At 43.3% G+C, this 18837-nt stretch overlaps 1 protein-coding gene across 2 annotated transcripts in view; it reads left to right on the top strand.

Moving 5' to 3' along the window:
- Window positions 1-18837, top strand: part of CLMN (calmin) — a 93733-nt gene that overhangs the window by 30301 nt on the left and 44595 nt on the right. The window contains exon 1 of one of the 2 annotated variants that reach the window (XM_039538644.1): window positions 5333-5493. The exons of the other annotated variant lie outside the window; for it this stretch is intronic. Coding sequence (XP_039394578.1) covers window positions 5352-5493 — 142 coding nt within the window. The 5' untranslated portion in view covers window positions 5333-5351. Of the gene's footprint in view, window positions 1-5332; window positions 5494-18837 lie in introns of those variants that run through there. 2 annotated transcript variants of the gene reach the window in all.

Raw genomic sequence — 18837 nt, forward strand, 5'->3', positions numbered from 1 at the left:
ATTACGTTTCAAACTCAGATCAGATTTATAACATTTTTAGCAACAGGCACACAGTTATTTCTACTAACACTTTGGCAGCATACGCAGAAAATATGACTAATGAGCACATGATAGAAATTAATGTAATTTTGCTTTAAATCATCATCTGTTCTTATATTTCTTATTGAATGGTTATTTCCTTTCCCTAATTATATTCCCTCACTGAATTGGCAACGTTTTGTCTGGAATGACACACGTTGGGAGCAGCAGGCAGCAATGCCACTGCTTACTTTTCACCGGTGACTGTGTGATTGAGCTATCCAATTAGTGTCTCTATCTGGTGGACAAAACACACTGGTTTTCTCTACAAGATAATGTTTATATTCAGAAATTAAAGCAAGCCAGCGTAAGGGGGGAAAAAGTAGTAAGAGAAAGCTCCCCCACCTTGGAATTTGACCTAGTGCTATAACCCTAGGTCTTTCTTCACAGACACTCTCTCCTCTCTGTCTTCCAAGCAGCAAGACCTTCCCCTGAGTGCAGAGGGAGGGGGAAATTGAGCAGCAGTTAGTTTCTTGTTTCCAGGCAACCAGGTAGTTCTCTGCACCCCATCCCTAGAGGGAAATTCCTTTCTGTTTCTTGCACCTTGGTGTCAGTTACTCTGAAGGACGTGTTCTTCCATTCTGGCTTTTCCAACTCCAAATGCAGTGGAATCTGGTTATAATGAATTCTGAGATAATACTTATACTGTAAAATGTTTATTATTCCAAGTGCTGTGTGGGAGAGGTGGGGAATAACAAAAACACTACTGTGAAACAAGTAAGTAGGTATTAGCTTCCATATCTGTACAATGAGGAGGTTAAATGATTTGCCCAAGGCTATATTGTAAATCAGTGGCAGAGCTGGTATTAGCACTCAAGAGTGCTTGGATTCCAAAAGTGTAAATGCCCTGAATTGTTTCTTTGCACTGCAAAGTACGAATTCGAGTTACAGCGATTCTCCCTGTTTAGAGTGAATTTGTTTTATCAGGGATGGCAAAGGACTTCATCACTACAAGTATCTGCAGGACTTTATGGTTCAAGGTGATTCTTAGAATTAATTCTTTCAGGAAGGAGCTGGGTCTTGGAACTCCATTCACTGGGGTGTCAAACTTCAGGTGAGGGAGAGCAGAAAAGAGGCAACAAAAGATTTCCAAGTAGATCACAGAGCTTCTGTCCTTTATCATAAGAACCAGGGTACATGGTTGGAAGCCCAGGGCAACTAGTTTGGAACTGGAACTATGAAGGTCCCATTTTAAGGAATCCAGGTGATCCTGTCATGTAGATTACTTACCGTGTTAGGGCTCACGCCTGCTCACATTGACTAATAAAGGCAACGTGTGTAGAACCTAGAAGCAGGTCTCTTTGTCTTCCATAAACATTAACTAAAGTTCCCATCAAAATACTGTTATTTATTACTTGAGTTTATTATGGTAGTGACTGGAGCCTAACCAAAAATGGGGCCCCATTATGCTAGGCCCTGTACAGACACAGAGTAGTAGCCAGGCCCTGCCCTGAAGAGTTTACAGTCTTAATATAATCTACAACGCTGAATGAGATTTTCACAACTTGGTTGGCTAACCAAATGCATCCCCCATTTGTTTCTATGATATTGTTGGCCACAAATATTTTCACAGAGTACATCTGGCCACAGTACGGAGCATAGCCAGGAAGTGGAGCAATGTCTTTTCATGAAGAATTAGAACTGATAAGCTTTTGATGACATCACTTCCCAGAAAACAAAGAGCTAATATATAAAAACCCTTGCTTTCCTCTGATTGGATTACATTTGGATAAAATCCATAGTCAAAACCTTGCTGCCCAAACTTGGGGCTTGATCCTGCAAAATGGAAGGCTGACTCACAGGATCAGGCCCTTGCATAACAAACAGACCAATGGTCTCTGTTACAGACTCATCCTGGAATTGCACTAGGCTGAAACTTTCCTAAGGGAAGTAATTGTGTTCTCATAAGCTTGATTTCTGTTCTGTCACTCGTATTTCAGGAGAGTACAAGACTCAGCTAGGCGAGCTGCACAATGCTTTTCCATTCTGTTTGTCACAGAGAGCTCTGCTCAGAAAGGGCATTTGGTTTGCTGTGGCCAGTGACAATAAGCTTGCCTTGGAATTTCCATAAGTATGTAAGAGGGAACAGAAACCAGGACTAGATTGAACTGGGCAATTCTAATTTTAAGTCAGGAAACACTGTCAGGGTAGATTAATCGAAATCAACAGGAAGTTTTCCAGGGAAAGGTCTGGGTCTGGATAGGTTTAGTTTATCTGTTCATATCATTGTGAAATGCACAGTATATTTCACATACTTCTAACTTAAACTTGATTGGGAATTTAATGTTGTGCATTGGTTGCTGTGCAATTACACAGGGCTACATGCAAATAGCCAGGGCTAGCTTCTGGCTAGTTCCTGATGGGGTGTGAAGGAGAGGGCCTGATTTCCAATTAGGCACAGTAGATCTTTTAGGCACCGGTGTTCTAGGGGTGCCTAAAAGTTAAAAGTGGGTTAAAAGTTAATACAGCTCCCCTGTGGGCAGGCGGTCTCCTGGCATGGGTTGGTGGCCACCCAGTCTGGGGCTGGAGCAGGGTGAGCGTCCGAGTCAGCCCATCTGGGGGCGCTGTGAGCCACGGCCAGGCAGGGCAGCTGCTGACAGTGCTGGGAGCGTCCCAGCCCCTTCCTAGTCTTGGCCGCCCTGCTGTTTCTGCCCCGTGTTGGAGTGGGAGGGGCATGGCCGGCGCCCTATTCACTTGCACAGGCAGAGCCGGAGCGCGGCTGCCACACCGGGCTGCAGGAGGGACAGAAGACACCCGGGAACCGCTTGCCATAGAGAGTGATGTAGTTTTCCCCCCCCCCTTGTGCCTCGCCTGGGGCGGGTGGGCTGCGTCCCATCTCAGGCTGGAAGTGCTGTGTGTGACGGAGGGTCTTGAGCTTTCCCGGGGAGGCTGCGTTTATATTTCTTTTCACTGAATTTTTTACGGAAAACATGAAGGTCAGCTGTAGGCAGGGGGGGCGCTGAAGATGCTGTGTTTAGGGGCACGTAAGGTGTAAATCTGGCCCTGGTGAAGGATGGTAGAAAGCACAAGAGACTTGCTTCTCTCTTGCACCCTTGTTCAAGATCTGGCCATTGGGGGGTGCATGGGGCGTAGTCTCTACTATCCCCTAGTGGGACACTAAAGTCCTGTAAGGCGATAAGGAGGTGCTTGCAAAGGCAAGGATGATGTAGCTGCTGCAGTTCTGTCTGGGAGTCTCTTGGAGGAATTCTGATGGTCTCAGTCTGCTGTATGGTTCTGCTGCGCCCTCTCTAAAGCATATGTTGGTGTCTAGAGACAGTCCGGGTGGGTGACAACACACCATATATTTACATGACCTGGGGAATGACAACTCCCCCCACCTGCTTGGCAAGTTCTTATTATTCTCTAATAGTTCTGTTTTAATTCTGCCTGTTTACTCTTCCAAAGGGGGCGTGAATGAATATTAATATTCCAAGACAGGAAAAACTTAATGAGTAGTTATTGATAGTTCAAACAATGGCTTTTCTTTCTATATAACAGCACAGTGAGCTCAGTGTTGGTAGATAGCCATCTTAACCCTTCAAAAGAACTACAGGAGTAAATAGAAGTGACCTTCTGGCCACCTGCCTTCATTGTCTCAATATTGCTTCATGACTAACCTGATGTTCAGTAGATGAGTAACTCTGCAGGTGATTTTCACCTCCTGAAAGGAAGCCGTGAGCAGTCACAGAAACAACTTAAACAGAATGATAATGTTACAAACAGAACTGGGTAAATAAATTTTTTAAAAATTGGAGGCTTGAATGGAAACCAAAAATTCCAACAAAATTTGATGAATCAGAGAAGTCAACACAAATTTGTTTCAGGTCAAACAAAATGTTCAGTTTGCCCCGAAACAAATCATTTAAAAAATATAAGCAAAGGAAATGGGCTACATTCACGCAATAGCCAGAGGAGAAGCAGATCAGGACCTGTTATTAACAGCAACCTTTGCAACTTTATTGAGATGGGCTTCTGATTGATACACCAATCCTGGAAATATCAGCAGTCAAAAAACGTTTTGTAGACATTAAGAATCTTAGCTCTGCTTCCATTGTAGAATGAACAGCAAGACTATCCAGTCATCTGAAAGTTGGGTTTATTGTTAGTTTCAACATTGGTGGTGTCTGTTGTGATAACTCGGCCTACAGATGTACCTAACTGTGAGCTCAACTGTAAAAAGTATGTGAAAGTTCATAAGATATCACAATAGCCAACGATAAATGTTGCAGAGAAAAGGTACAAAAGGGAAACAGGATGAATTAGTACAAACAAAAGGCCTCCTAATATAAATCCAGGACTGTGTTAGGATCATGCTTGGTAAACAAGAAGAGTGTAGAACCAGAAATCAGTGAACCAAAACTGGTGTGTTGGAAACTAGGCCTAATTGGTGGACAAAATAATGAGGGAATGGGCTATTCCACCCATCACTCCCTTTGGGATTCTTAAAGAAAGAAACTTTGGGAGAAAAATTTGCTAATGGAACAAGCTTCATAATCATAGCTAGCACCCCACCATCTCCTGGGATCTGGGCCCTTTGTCATCCTGATCCTGAGAGATGTCCTGACCAGACCAAGCCACAGAGAGGGACCACGATGACATTGCTACTTCTACCAGCTCCAGCTGAATCCCAAAAACCACCTGGGATGAAACAGGATTGAACTTTAACAACCACCACAGCTTCGGCCCATCTCAACTGACTTCTCTTTTCCCCATAAGGATACTTATTACCATCTTTGATACCATCTAAGAGACTATCAAACAATGTGTTTTGGGTTTTTTTTCCAAAAACTGTCTCCAGCTAAAGGAAGAGGGAACAAGGGGTATTGTTGAAATGAAAGCCTGACTTAATATTTTACATTTCAAATGCTTTAATTGTTTTTCTGTCTTTTCTTTATCTTTAATAAAAGATTTAAAAGATTTTTAATGGTGTGTTTACCATGGTACTAAGCAGGCTGAAGTCTCTGTATACCCAATCCCAAACCTTGTTCAACATAGTTTAATATTGGACAGTGACTGGGTTATGTTAACATCTTTGGCCCATTTATTCCATCTCAGTTAGTAGAACACATCTTACAGCTGAGACAATAATTTAAAAAAAATAGAACTTTGAGCTGCCTCTAACTTGATGTAGTGTATTTGATTCTGGAGAATTTTGGAACTCTTCCTAATGTTCAACTGCAATAGAATCTTCAACCACCAATGAAACACAACCATCTTAGATGAAACACGGCTGCTGTTTCATAGCAACGCTGTATAACAGCATTGGACAGTGGATGAAGAGCATCTCATCTAATTCATATTCCCTGAGCAGTAGTAATTCAGGACTATCCAACATGTGGTTGGGACATGGGACCTCATACCACCAGATTTGGAGTATCCTGAGAGAAGAACTACTAGACAGTGTTTTGTGTATAGGTCTGAATATTTTTTTTCTCTAAAGTACCGGTATGTTTAGTTTATAATTGTGTTAGAAGTCAAGGGCCAGACAAACTTGTATACAGAAGCCTTGTTCTGTTACACTCAATTCTGCTCCTATTTGAAGGTCTGATTTGAAGTAGAAGTCTTACCTGTTCGTTATGGGCCTAGTCTTGAACTCCTTATTCTGCCTTTTATTAATCCTTACAAAGGCAAGGCTCTCATTGAAATCCATAGCCGCTTGGACTATAGACCTCAGGCTTTGACCCTGGTTTGCAGAGCACTAAAAACTCTGTGTTTCAGCTTCTAATAGTCTGAAGGATTTTAAGCTTGGAAAAAGAATTCTCAATTGCCATATCTAATAGATTTCAATTTATTTTTTGTATTTGTATGTTCTGTCTGGTTCATTAAATTATTCATCCTTTCATCCCTTCAGCCCTTCCAATAATCAATGTACAGGATCCTTTGATGCTTGAGCAACTCACAGGATACATTATATTCAAAGACCTCAGTCCCTTGTGATGCTGCTTTTTAATGAGTGTGCAGGGACCAAATCCTGTTACCAAGCAGCCTGAGACACTGCATCAGCTGCTGCTGGGCGACATAATGGTTAGGTGCCTGAGGGACAGTCTTTGTCCTGATTGAAGTGTCACAGCTGAAGTGATTTGAAATAGATAACCCCCCTTCTACTGCAGCTGGGTCTCAGAGCAGCATTAGAACTATGAATAATTATCAATTTCCAGCGGATTGTCTGCTAGGGTCTTGTGGGGACTACTTAGCGTGACACCGAACTCTGCAGCTTCTGGGCAAAGGGATCTAAGCAATGGGAAGAAAAATGGGTACAGAGACAGAAATTGAAACAAACAAGGCTATGTGGGGGGGGGGGGGGAGGAGAAGAGATCAAAGACCGAGGCAGAAATTAATTAGTACACAGAAAAATGGACATAGGAAATGGAAAGAGAGAGAATAACAATGAAAGATCTTGATCCTTTTCCAGGTAAAGTCATTAGAAAAAGTTCCATTGATTCTGGGGAAGTAGGATTGGGCCCAGAATCTAAGGAAATAAAACTATCATTAATTTTAAAAAAATGAAAGACACAACATCCTTGTTTCAGTCATTGTTCCTTTTCTGTATTGTATTTTAACACAATGTTAATAAAATGAAAGGAAACAAAAATCAGGGAAAGGAATAAGTTGAAACAGAAAAGAATGAGTAATATAAAATCGAATAGAGGTCATTTATCCCTTTGTACTTATGCATAGTCCCAATTAGCAGCTAAATGCATACACCCAGGGGAGATTCTATCCTTAAGCCACTATGCTTTGTTAATTTTTGTGTGTGTGTTACAATTGCATTTTATATTTTAGATACTTTTTGAGTAGTTGGCTGTTAAATAAAATATTAGCTGGTTTTCTCCTTGGACTTTTGAGACTGAATAGAGTAAATCAAGGATTCCAAATCTTTCTGTTCCTGGAAGCTTGGCCCACTTTAGTCCTTTCACTGCTCTTGAATGTTAAGCAAATCTCTGCACAAAGGATATCTGCATGCCCTCTGATGGTATGTAAATTGCAGTGATATAGTGGTAGAACTAGAAAAGAACATATGGCATTGTAGATTCAGGCTAGACATATGGTGCTGAAAGGCTTAATACAAAGCATGTGTCTAAGTTCTCATTCTAGCAGTCCATCGTGAAGCATTTTTTCACTCTCCCCATAAGGTGTTGATTGATATTCTAGTTAGCCTTTTCAGTTGTGAAATGAACACATTATGTTGATGGTGAAGCATGTTACAGGTGGTTAATATTTTTTAGTTTATAGCATGTGCCTGCTTCCAGGGCCAGCTTTAGGAAGCGTGGGGCCCGATTTGAACAGTTTTCGGGCCCCCCCCAGCAGGATGAAAAAAAAAAAAAAAAAAAAAAAAAAACATGGCTTGCTTTCACGGGGCGGCGGCGGTCTTCAGTCGCGGTCCCTCGGCTCCACTCGGTCCAGGTCTTGTGGAAGGACCTGGCTGCTGAAGCTGCTGCGCTGCCGGCGACCTGGAAGACCCCCCCCCAGGACCCAGAGCCCCCTGGGGTGAGTAAAAATTTAAAAGAGCCTCTAGCCAGGGGAGGGATTCTCGGGCTTCCTCTGCTCGCCCCCACCACCGCGCCTCTGGCGGTGGGGCCGGGGGCGGGGCCCGGGAATTGGTGGTGTGGTTGAAAAGGTGGCCTGCCTGCTTCAGGGCTTACCTCAGGAGTGAAGATTTTGAAGTCCATCTACATTAACAAAGGAGTCTATAAAAATGGATTTAGTGTGCTGACTGGTAGTAACTAAGAGGCCACTGCATCAAAGACCGGATCAGCATAAGAGAAAATGAGGCATAAAACTGTTAAAAGGACACTGTCTGGTTAAAAATAAGATTCCTGATTCTCTGTTGCTAAAAATATCTTTACACTGCTCTGGCAACACAAAGAGGGTGGAATTCCTGGAAATGGACCCCTAAGAATATTCCCTGCTCAGGGACCCTCCCCAGCCAGCATACAACTCATGTATGGACTGTAGCCTTCTTCCAGCGCCTGGCACAGGGGGTGCATCAGGGGCAAGGAGTTGAAGGTAGAAGGCAAGCCAGGATTATGGCCGGAGCCGGCTGTACTAAGACTATTCTTTGCTTCCAGTCCCCCCCAGGCACCACGGGGAACATTGTAAGAGAAGCTCTAACTTACCCTGGGGGCTGGGGAAGCCTCAGCTCTCCCAGAACACAGGAAGTGCAAAAGTGACTTACGCTAACTTTGTTCCTCCTTTTGGGCCCTGAACTGATGCAGTAATGGGGTAACTGACAATAATGGCTGCTATATTTAAAAGAATCTTGATTTCCTGGGTAACCACACTAATATCTTAGTTTGTTGAAATTGAAAGAATTTTAAAACCTTGAATTTACTTTTTGCTTAATTACTTTTTGCGTTTTTTCCCCACTTGGATAACGAAAATGGAGTAGTCCAGGGTTCTCAAACTTCATTGCACCGTGACCCCCTTCTGACAACAAAGTCACCACATAACACTGAGAGTGGGGGGCGGAGACCGAACCCTGCTGTCTCGGGTCGGGGGAGTGGGGGTTGAAGCCTGAGCCCCATCTCCCTGGCTGGGGGTGGAGTTCAGGCTTCTGCCCTGGGTCGCAGCAAGTCTAGCGCTGGCCCTGGTGACCCCATTAAAATGGGGTCGCAACCCATTTTGGGGTCCCAACCCACAGTTTGAGAACTGCTGGCCTAGTCAGTTTCACCCTTGATTAATTTCACTTTGTAAACTCTTCAGGAGATTGATTTCAGCTGAGGCAGTTTTTCTAACCAATGAACAAACATTCATGAGAATATTTGTAATTGTTTTAGTGTATGAAAAGTCTTAATTTTGGTCCAAAAATGTAGATTTTGTAAAATAACTAGATATTTTCTCTCCAATCACATAGGTATATTTTTTTTGCAAGGACTCAGTTTTATGCTGTTTCTGTTTGTCTTTTCTTGTGCTGTAGAGCAAGGAAAGGTCTGGGAGATAAGCAGTGTAAATGATGTGTGTGTGGTAAGGGCAGGGATATATTTTAAAGAAAGTTCTGCAAATACTCTGGCTGTTGTTGAAACCTGGCATATGAGTAATATGAAGTTAAGGGTAAAAGTTCGTCATACAAATCCTACCATCTTCCTCCTGCCCCCCTGGAAATGCCAGCAGATTGCTGGGAAAGAGTTTCCAGTAAGTCATTTCAGCAGCGGGTTGGACTAGATGACCTCCTGAGGTCTTTTCCAACCCTGATATTCTATGATTCCATCAGTTTGGGATTTACTGCTCACAACACAGGCAAATGGCATAGCCTCCTGACCTGAAATCCATGGGTAATTCCCGTGGTCAACCACAGGTGGAAGTACAGTACATTCACACAAAGGGCTTGGCTACACTTACAAATTTGCAGCGCTGCAGCAGGGTGTGAAAACACACCCTCTGCAGCGCTGCAAATTGCGGCGCTAACACAAGCAGCAGTGTAAGCCCCAGCGCTGAGCTGCGCCCGCCAGCGCCCGCTGTCCCCTCCCCCCCCAGGGTGGAGGAGACAGCTGCTGGGAGTGGGAGAGTCTTCAGCGCTGGCGACTGACTGACCTGCTTGCTGCCCTTCTGCTGCTGAAATGCAAGTTTGAAATGCAAGTGTAGCCAAAGCCAAAGACTCAATAGCTGTGCCAGTCCTTGAGCACCTACAAACCTTGTGACATTATGGCTCCCATATTCCTATTGCTTTCCTATCTGTGCCAGATCACCCCATTGAGATGGATGGGGCAATTCCCAACTTTCTCACCGCTATTGTTTCAAGCTGTCTGCAGACTCAGGCAGATATCACTGGATTGGTTTACACTCCATTCACATTTTTAGTATTACCTTCACAAGCAGGAGGATTAGAGACTTAATTTTTTTTTTTTTTTTTTGGTAATGAAAGCTTAGATTGTGGAGCACAAGATACATTGGCATTTGCTTACACTGTGACTCATGTTAAGGCTGTTACAGTGCCTGAAGAGTTTACATTTCATAATTGGCAAGGCATTTTCAGTATGGAAGGCCTTGCCTTTGGGATTGGTTCTCCTTGGCCATCTGTGTGTGTGTGTGTGTGTGTGTGTGTGTGGGCGTGAGCCTTCAGGGCAGGATACAATACCTATTTATTTGCTTTAGCTTTTATGTTCATTATTTTTGTTGTTGTTTTTGTTTCTTGCTACGTTTCCACAGCTTGGTTGTCAGCATAGCTCAGCAATGACAATTTCACTTAAAGACAACCCTTTGTAAATATTGCCTGGTTCGTCAGAGTATTTATTAGTTATTACCATAGCACCCACGAGCCCTAGTCGTGGACTAGGACCCCGTTGTGCTAGATGCTGTACAAACAGAACAGAAAGACTCAATCTCTCCCCCAAAAGCTTACAATGTAAGTATAAGACAAGACAACAGATGGATACAGACAGAGGGGGCAGTACAGGAAACACTGAGATTATGTTGGTCAGCGTGCTGGTGTGATCGCTGCTGGAATACCGTGTCCAGTTTCGGTGCCCACAATTCAAGAAGGATGTTGATAAATTGGAGAGGGTTCAGAGAAGAGACACGAGAATGATTGAATGGTTAGAAAATATGTCTCACAGTAACAGTGTATGTCTACACGGGAAAAAAAACAACCCAGCAGCAGCCAGTCTCAGAACCCAGGTCAACTGACTCAGGCTTGTGGGGCTCGAGCTGCGGGGCTAAAATAGCAGTGTAGACTTCCTGGCCTGGGCTCCGAAACCCAGAGAGGGGGATAGGTCTCAGAGCCTGGGCTCTTGCCCAGGTTCAAACATCTACCCTGCTCTTTTTAGCCCCCCACAACGTGAGCCCGGGTCAGCTGACCTGGGGCTCTGACTCGCTGCCGTGGATTTTTTTGGTGTGTAGAGATACAGACTCAAAGAGCTCAGTCTATTTATCTTAATAAAAAGAAGGTTAAGGGGTGACTTGATTGCAGTCTAAAAGTATCCACATAGGGAACAAATATTTAACAATGGGCTTTTCAGTGTAGCAGACAAAGGTGTAACACAATCTAACGGCTGGAAGTTGAAGCTAGACAAATTCAGACTGGAAATGAGGTGTACATTTTTAACAGTGAGGGTTATTAACCATTGGAATAACTTACCAAGGGTTGTGGTGGATTCTCCATCACTGACAATTTTTAAATCCAGATTAGATCTTTTTCTAAAAGAGATGCTCCGGGAATCATTTTGGGGAAGGTCTATGGCCTGTGTTATACAGGAGGTCAGGCTAGATGATCATAATAGTCCCTCCTGGCCTTGCAATCTATGAAACCTAACCTACATCACCTCTGCTGTTTCCATCCTGTACCCCCCCCACAGCTCTTGTAATGCATTTCAATCCTGATTGGCGGTACCCCAGCTATTTCTGTCCTGGACTCCCACACAGCTTTGCCAGTGCATCTCAGTTCTGGCAGGCAGCACCTTTGGGCCTTTTCTGAGAAGAATGCCAGTTGAATTGCATACCATCATAATGTAGAGTGGTTTTATCACATGAAAAAAATATACATTCCGGATGAGAATTCTGAAACCTACTAAGATGAAAACAAATTCAGTTCACTTGTGGCCTAAGCTAGGTCAAACTTTAGAAGTGTGTTCAGATGTGGCTTAGGTCATACTTCTTTACTTTCTGTTTTTTTTACATCTAGCAATTAAAATAAACAGACCCAGACTATTCTGTGTTCTGAAGGACAGTGGGATTTGGTTGCAGAAGGCAAATCTGGGGATTTGAGCTCAGTCTTTGCATTTTCTGAACAAATTGTTAGCACAAGATATGAATAAAGCAACTCGATTTAGAAACATGTTTCCAGGGAAACATTAGTTGCTTTGGAAGTTAACCATGGGACATGGTTTTTATGTGGCTCTTGGGACAAATGTAAGTCTGAAGCTTTTCTTTCCTTTTTATAGAAAGAACATTCTTCTGGGGTTTTGGTTTGGTTTGTTTTTTACTGTAAATTTTGAAGCAAATAAACAAATATGGGGCGCCACTAAGAAAAGGGCTTAAAGTATTTGGAATTCAGAGTCCTTGTCCCTTTATATAGGTTTGGAAGACACTTGTTTGATTCATTTGTTATCTTCCTCCATACTGTAAATAAGATACAGACAGTGTGATTTATGGACTCCTAATTCCATTCCTAGCTTTGTCCTCAGTTTGTTGTGTGACCTTAGGCAAGTCTGTTAACCTCTCTGTACCTCATGTTACTCCTCTGTAAAATGAATACAGTGATATTTACCTACCTCCCTGAGCTGAGGAGTAATTCATTAATATATGTAAAGTGAGTTGAGATTCTAAGATAAAATATCTTATGAGAAAGCAGTATAAAAGTTTTCTCTTTGATTTAATTTCTGACTGAAATCTGAAATCTAAGGCAAAATGTGCTTGTTAGACACTTGGCATCAGTCCCTCACAATAAGAACTTACCCACAGAATGTTTGTTTATATTTAGGGCCTTACCAAATTCACGGTTCATTTTGGTCCATTTCACGGTCATAGGATTTTAAAAATCATAAATTTCATGATTTCAGCTATTTAAATCTGAAATTCCACGGTGTTGTAATTGTAGGTTGTTCTAGGAGGGATTGCAGTATTGCTACCCTTACTTCTGCGCTGGGGGCAGTGCTGCCTTCAGAGCTGGGCAGCTGGAGAGCGGCGGCTGCTGGCCGGGATCCCAGCTCTGAAGGCAGAGCCATCGCCAGCAGCCGTGCAGAAGTAAGGATGGCATGGTACAGTATTGCCATGCTTACCTCTGTGCTGCTGCCTGCAGAGCTGGGCCCTCAATCAGCAGTCACCACTCTCCGGACACCTAGCTCTAAAGGCAACAGTGCAGAAGTAAGGGTGGCATGATATGGGATTGCCACCCTTACTTCTGCGCTGCTTCTGGTGGGGCGCTGCCTTCAGAGCTGGGCACCTGGCCAACAGCTGCTGCTCTTCGGCCACCCAGCTCTGAAGGCAGTGCAGACCCAGCTCTGAAGGCAGTGCAGAAGTAAGGGTGGCAATACCTCAATACCCCTAAAATAACCTTGCGACCCCTCTGCAACTCCCTTTTGGGTCAGAACCCCCAATTTGAGAAATGCTGGTCTCCTCCGTGAAATCTGTACAGCAGTGGTTCTTGAACTAGGGCCGTCGCTTGCTCAGGGAAAGCCCCTGGTGGGCTGGGCCAGTTTGTTTACCTGCCGCTCCAGGCCAATGGGGCTGCAGGAAGGGTGGCCAGCACGTCCCTCGGTCCACGCCACTTCCTGCAGCCCCCATTGGCCTGGAGCAGCAAACCACAGCCAGTGGGTGCCGCGATCCGCCAAACCTGTGGACACAGCAGGTAAACGAACTGTCCCAGTCCGCCAGGGGCTTTCCCTGAACAAGTGGCAGCCCTAGTTTGAGAACCAGTGCTGTACGGTATAGGGTAAAGGCACACAAAAGAATTTCACAGGGGGAGACCATATTTCACTGTCTGTGACGTGTTTTTCATGGCCATGAATTTGGTAGGGCCCTATTTATATTTCAGGGAGCAGAGATGATAGTCTTCAGCAATAAATATTTGTTAAAATTGCTAATGTGCATTTGTAAGGAATACTGGAATTATCTCGTCAGTTGTAATTTTCTTATTCACAAATTCCAGGTTCTTCTTTTCAGTCATTGACAAGAAAAAGATGTGTCAATCCTATTAAAAACACTTATATAAGGGCGTGGGATTGTATTTTTTTGATGGTTTTTGAAGTGTTATAAATGTCACGATTTACTAGACTTTATACTATGCAGTGTGTTGACAGTTGCCAAAAGCAGCAGAAATCAACGGAGCAGTGGCTTTTTCACACAAACAAGTGTGCTAGGTAGACCTTGTATCTGTTAAAGTCTGTACCTAGGCTCTCTATTTTTAGGACATCAGTTCAAGTAGGAGGAGGTAGGGAGGGTCTATATTTGGTTTGTTTGAATTAAACTACATTTTTAAAGGAGAGCGGAAAACCGTTTAATGTTATTGGTTTAATGTGACAATCTGTGTTCACAGGTGTGTTTTTTTTAATGGTACTCTTTGGACTTGACCAAAAAAAAATCCCACAAGCATCCAAAAACATCTTTTTAAACCTTGTAGTTAGATGTCAAACAAATTGATTAGGCACTGTGCTCCTGTCTGCAAGAACAATGACTATGGGACGTATCTGTTTGCTTTAACCACTCAAGTGAGTAAGGTGAACAGAATTTGGCCCGACCTCTACTTGTGGGACTTATCAAAGGAAAAGGCCTGCCCTTGAGCACATGTATGCTCTCGCTCTCTCTCACTCTCTGGGCCAAACTCTCCAAGCAGCTGAGTGCAATCTGGGATATCAGTAGAAGCTAAGGGCACTCAGCACCGCACAGGGGGTGCTCAGCACCTTGTAGTATCAAAGCATCACATCCTGCTCCTTGGGATTTTCTGGGAGGCTTTTGCCACATTATAAAGCCTGGATAAAAATGATCTGGCGTCTGTGTATCATTTGGTAAATGATTGCATTATTTTTTATTGGTCCAGAATTTCCTAAGCTGTAGTCACTGACCCACAGTATACCAAGGCTAGCAAGAATCCCTCTCTGAAGACTTAGTCTCCAGTTTGATAGTTCCTACTTACCTTGAACTGAACACTCTGCTCAGCACTGGATTGCATGCGTGCATGAGGATATTGCTGGTATTGCTATTACTGACCATTTAAAAACAAGCAAATGAGTGAAACCAATGGGTCTTGTGGCCAAGCACAGCTGTAGGCAATGGTGTGATTTGAATGGCAGTAAAGCAACATGGGATGAAGTTATTTTTCAATCAAATTAGGCTTTACTTTACTAATCCAGTGAAACTGGAAAGGCAGTTTTCAGTAAACTCATCACTTTATTAAATGGGAGGCAAAGACAAGGCAAATCCACTTAAAAAAAAATAAAATAATGTGACTGTGCAGCTGTGGAAATAAATTGAAGCAAACTGGGTATATTTTCAAAGTCATGATTGCAGCTAAATTGCAGACATTCTTATTAATGGTGAAATTAACTAGTAAGAAAAACACCACCAAAATGTACAAATGTGGGAAGTTTCGCATCTTTCCAAAGTTGCACAATCCTATATGGGAACAAAAATTCCCACCCAGTTTCTGTGATGATCTGTTTGCAGATATTTACTTATGTGAAGGGAATAATGGTCTGTTTTTAGAGTTCATTTTAAGAAATTTTTGTCTGTCTAATATTTAAGCTTGATCTATTTCTTGCAGTATATACAGGGGGGAAAGGGTATTGCAGCCAATTACTGCTAAAGCACAGTGCAGTGGTAGGGCAGTCAAAACTGTACGTAATTATTTTTTAAAAAGATAGTTGGGGAATGCAGAGTGCATTCCCCAAGTCTTACTAGGTCAAGGTATTGAGAGACATTGCAATAATGTGGAGAACTAGTGATGATTATCACAGAAGCAACACCAGAAATATCACAGAAATAACCATCAGATGGATTATAGCCTGGCTTCTATCAATTTTGCTGGCATCAGGATCAGGCCAGAGTTGTCACTGCAAGGTCTGACTGAGCAGGGCCGGCTCCAGACCCCAGCACGCCAAGCGCGCGCTTGGGGCGGCATTTTGCCGGCAGGGCGGCAGGCGACTCCGGCGGACCTTCCACAGTCATGCCTGCAGGAGGTCCACCAGAGCCGCGGGACCAGCGGACCTCCCGCAGGCATGACTGCGGAGGGTTCGCAGGAGCCGCCTGCCGCCCTCCCAGCGCACCCTCCGCAGGCACGTCTGCAAGAGGTCCCCCGGAGCCGCGGGACCGACAGCGTGCCCCCTGCGGCATGCCACCATGCTTGGGGCGGCCAAATTCCTAGAGCTGCCCCTGTGACTGAGTGCCTTCCAAGTCTTTGTGGATTTAATCTCACGACATGCATGACCAACATGAATTATCCCCCCGTTAAAGATAGGGAAACAGAAGCACAGAGAGACCATGTGACTTGCCTGAGGTCACCCAGGGAATCTGTAGCATAGCTATGAATCAAAACTATATATTCTGAGCCCCAGTCCGGTGCTTTAACCCAAGACCATTACCTTTAACTAAAAGAGAAGAGGATAACATAAGAACATAAGAAAGGCCATACCAGGTCAGACCAAAGGTCCATCTAGCCCAGTATCTGTCTACCGACAGTGGCCAATGCCAGGTGCCCCTGTGGGAGTGGACCTAACAGGCAATGATCAAGTGATCTCTCTCCTGCCATCCATCTCCATCCTCTGACGAACAGAGGCTAGGGACACCATTCTTACCCATCCTGGCTAATAGCCATTTATGGACTTAGCCACCATGAATTTATCCAGTCCCCTTTTAAACATTGTTATAGTCCTAGCCTTCACAACCTCCTCAGGTAAGGAGTTCCACAAGCTGACTGTGCGCTGCGTGAAGAAGAACTTCCTTTTATTTGTTTTAAACCTGCTGCCTATTAATTTCATTTGGTGACCCCTAGTTCTTGTATTATGGGAATAAGTAAATAACTTTTCCTTATCCACTTTCTCAACATCACTCATGATTTTATATACCTCTATCATGTCCCCCCTTAGTCTTCTCTTTTCCAAGCTGAAGAGTCCTAGCCTCTTTAATCTTTCCTTATATGGGACCCTCTCTAAACCCTAATCATTTTAGTTGCTCTTTTCTGAACCTTTTCTAGTGCTAGAATATCTTTTTTGAGGTGAGGAGACCACATCTGTACACAGTATTCGAGATGTGGGCGTACCATGGATTTATATTAGGGCACTAATAGAGTCTCAGTCGTAGTGGCTCTCCCCTTTTTAAGGGTTCCTAACATCCTGTTTGCTTTTTTGACCGCCTCTGCACACTGCATGGACATCTTCAGAGAACTATCCACGATAACTCCAAGATCTTTTTCCTGACTTGTTGTAGCTAAATTAGCCCCCATCATGTTGTATGTATAGTTGGGGTTATTTTTTCCAGTGTGCATTACTTTACATTTATCCACATTAAATTTCATTTGCCATTTTGTTGCCCAATCACTTAGTTTTGTGAGATCTTTTTGAAGTTCTTCACAATCTGCTTTGGTCTTAACTATCTTGAGTAGTTTAGTATCATCTGCAAACTTTGCCACCTCACTGTTTACCCCTTTCTCCAGATCATTTATGAATAAATTGAATAGGATTGGTCCCAGGACTGACCCTTGGGGAACACCACTAGTCACCCCTCTCCATTCTGAGAATTTACCATTAATTCCTACCCTTTGTTCCCTGTCCTTTAACCAGTTCTCAATCCATGAAAGGACCTTTCCTTTTATCCCATGACAGCTTAATTTACGTAAGAGCCTTTGGTGAGGACCTTGTCAAAGGCTTTCTGGAAATCTAAGTACACTATGTCCACCGGATCCCCCTTGTCCACATGTTTGTTGACCCCTTCAAAGAACTCTAATAGATTAGTAAGACACGATTTCCCTTTACAGAAACCATGTTGACTATTGCTCAAGAGTTTATGTTTTTCTATGTGTCTGACAATTTTATTCTTTACTATTGTTTCAACTAATTTGCCCGGTACCGACATTAGACTTACCGGTCTGTAATTGCCAGGATCACCCCTAGAGCCCTTTTTAAATATTGGCGTTACATTGGCTAACTTCCAGTCATTGGGTACCGAAGCCGATTTAAAGGACAGGTTACAAACCTTAGTTAATAGTTCCGCAACTTCACATTTGAGTTCTTTCAGAACTCTTGGGTGAATGCCATCTGGTCCCAGTGACTTGTTAATGTTGAGTTTATCAATTAATTCCAAAACCTCCTCTAGTGATACTTCAATCTGTGACAGTTTCTCAGATTTGTCACCTACAAAAGCCAGCTCAGGTTTGGGAATCTCGCTAACATCCTCAGCCGTGAAGACTGAAGCAAAGAATCCATTTAGTTTCTCCGCAATGACTTTATCATCTTTAAGCGCTCCTTTTGTATTTTCATCGTCAAGGGGCCCCACTGGTTGTTTAGCAGGCTTCCTGCTTCTGATGTACTTAAAAAACATTTTGTTATTACCTTTGGAGTTTTTGGCTAGCTGTTCTTCAAACTCCTCTTTGGCTTTTCTTATTACACTCTTGCACTTAAGTTGGCAGTGTTTGTGCTCCTTTCTATTTGCCTCACTAGGATTTGACTTCCACTTTTTAAAGGAAGTCTTTTTATCTCTCACTGCTTCTTTTACATGGTTGTTAAGCCACGGTGGCTCTTTTTTAGTTCTTTTTTACTGTTTTTCTTTGATATTCCACTGCAAACTTTAGAGACAAAAAACTCTCAACAGTTAGGCTCCTGGTGTGCTAAGGCCATTGCCTATCTGCTGATCAACACTGTCTCAGTGTTCCCTGTATTCCCCCCTCTGTCTTTGTCTATCTGTTGTCTTGTGTTATACTTAGGCCAGACTGTAAACACTTTGGGACAGAGACAGACTTTTAGTTCTGTTTGTACAGCACCTGGCACAACGGAGCCTGGGACTAAGGCTCCTAGACCTATGATAATACAACTAATAATAATTCCAGAATAAGAGCATCCACACATGTAGTTAATCAGGTATAGTTAGTCCACTTTAAATTTGCATCCTGCTCTATTCTGGATTAACTCTCAAAACAAACCCTACACTTTTATTTAAAAACAACAACAACAACAAAAAGCCTACATTATTGTCAAGATAACCTTGAAAACATCAGCCCAGGGTAAACTGATGCTGTATTGAGTCAGCTGTAGACCATGAGCTTCCGATGCTGTGCTTGTCTGCTGCAGATATGGTCTGAAACAGTATCAGTAAAAGAGGTGTAAACACCACCCCCAC

The sequence above is a fragment of the Mauremys reevesii genome, linkage group 4 (assembly GCF_016161935.1).
Source record: "Mauremys reevesii isolate NIE-2019 linkage group 4, ASM1616193v1, whole genome shotgun sequence".
Classification (NCBI taxonomy): Eukaryota; Metazoa; Chordata; order Testudines; family Geoemydidae; genus Mauremys; species Mauremys reevesii.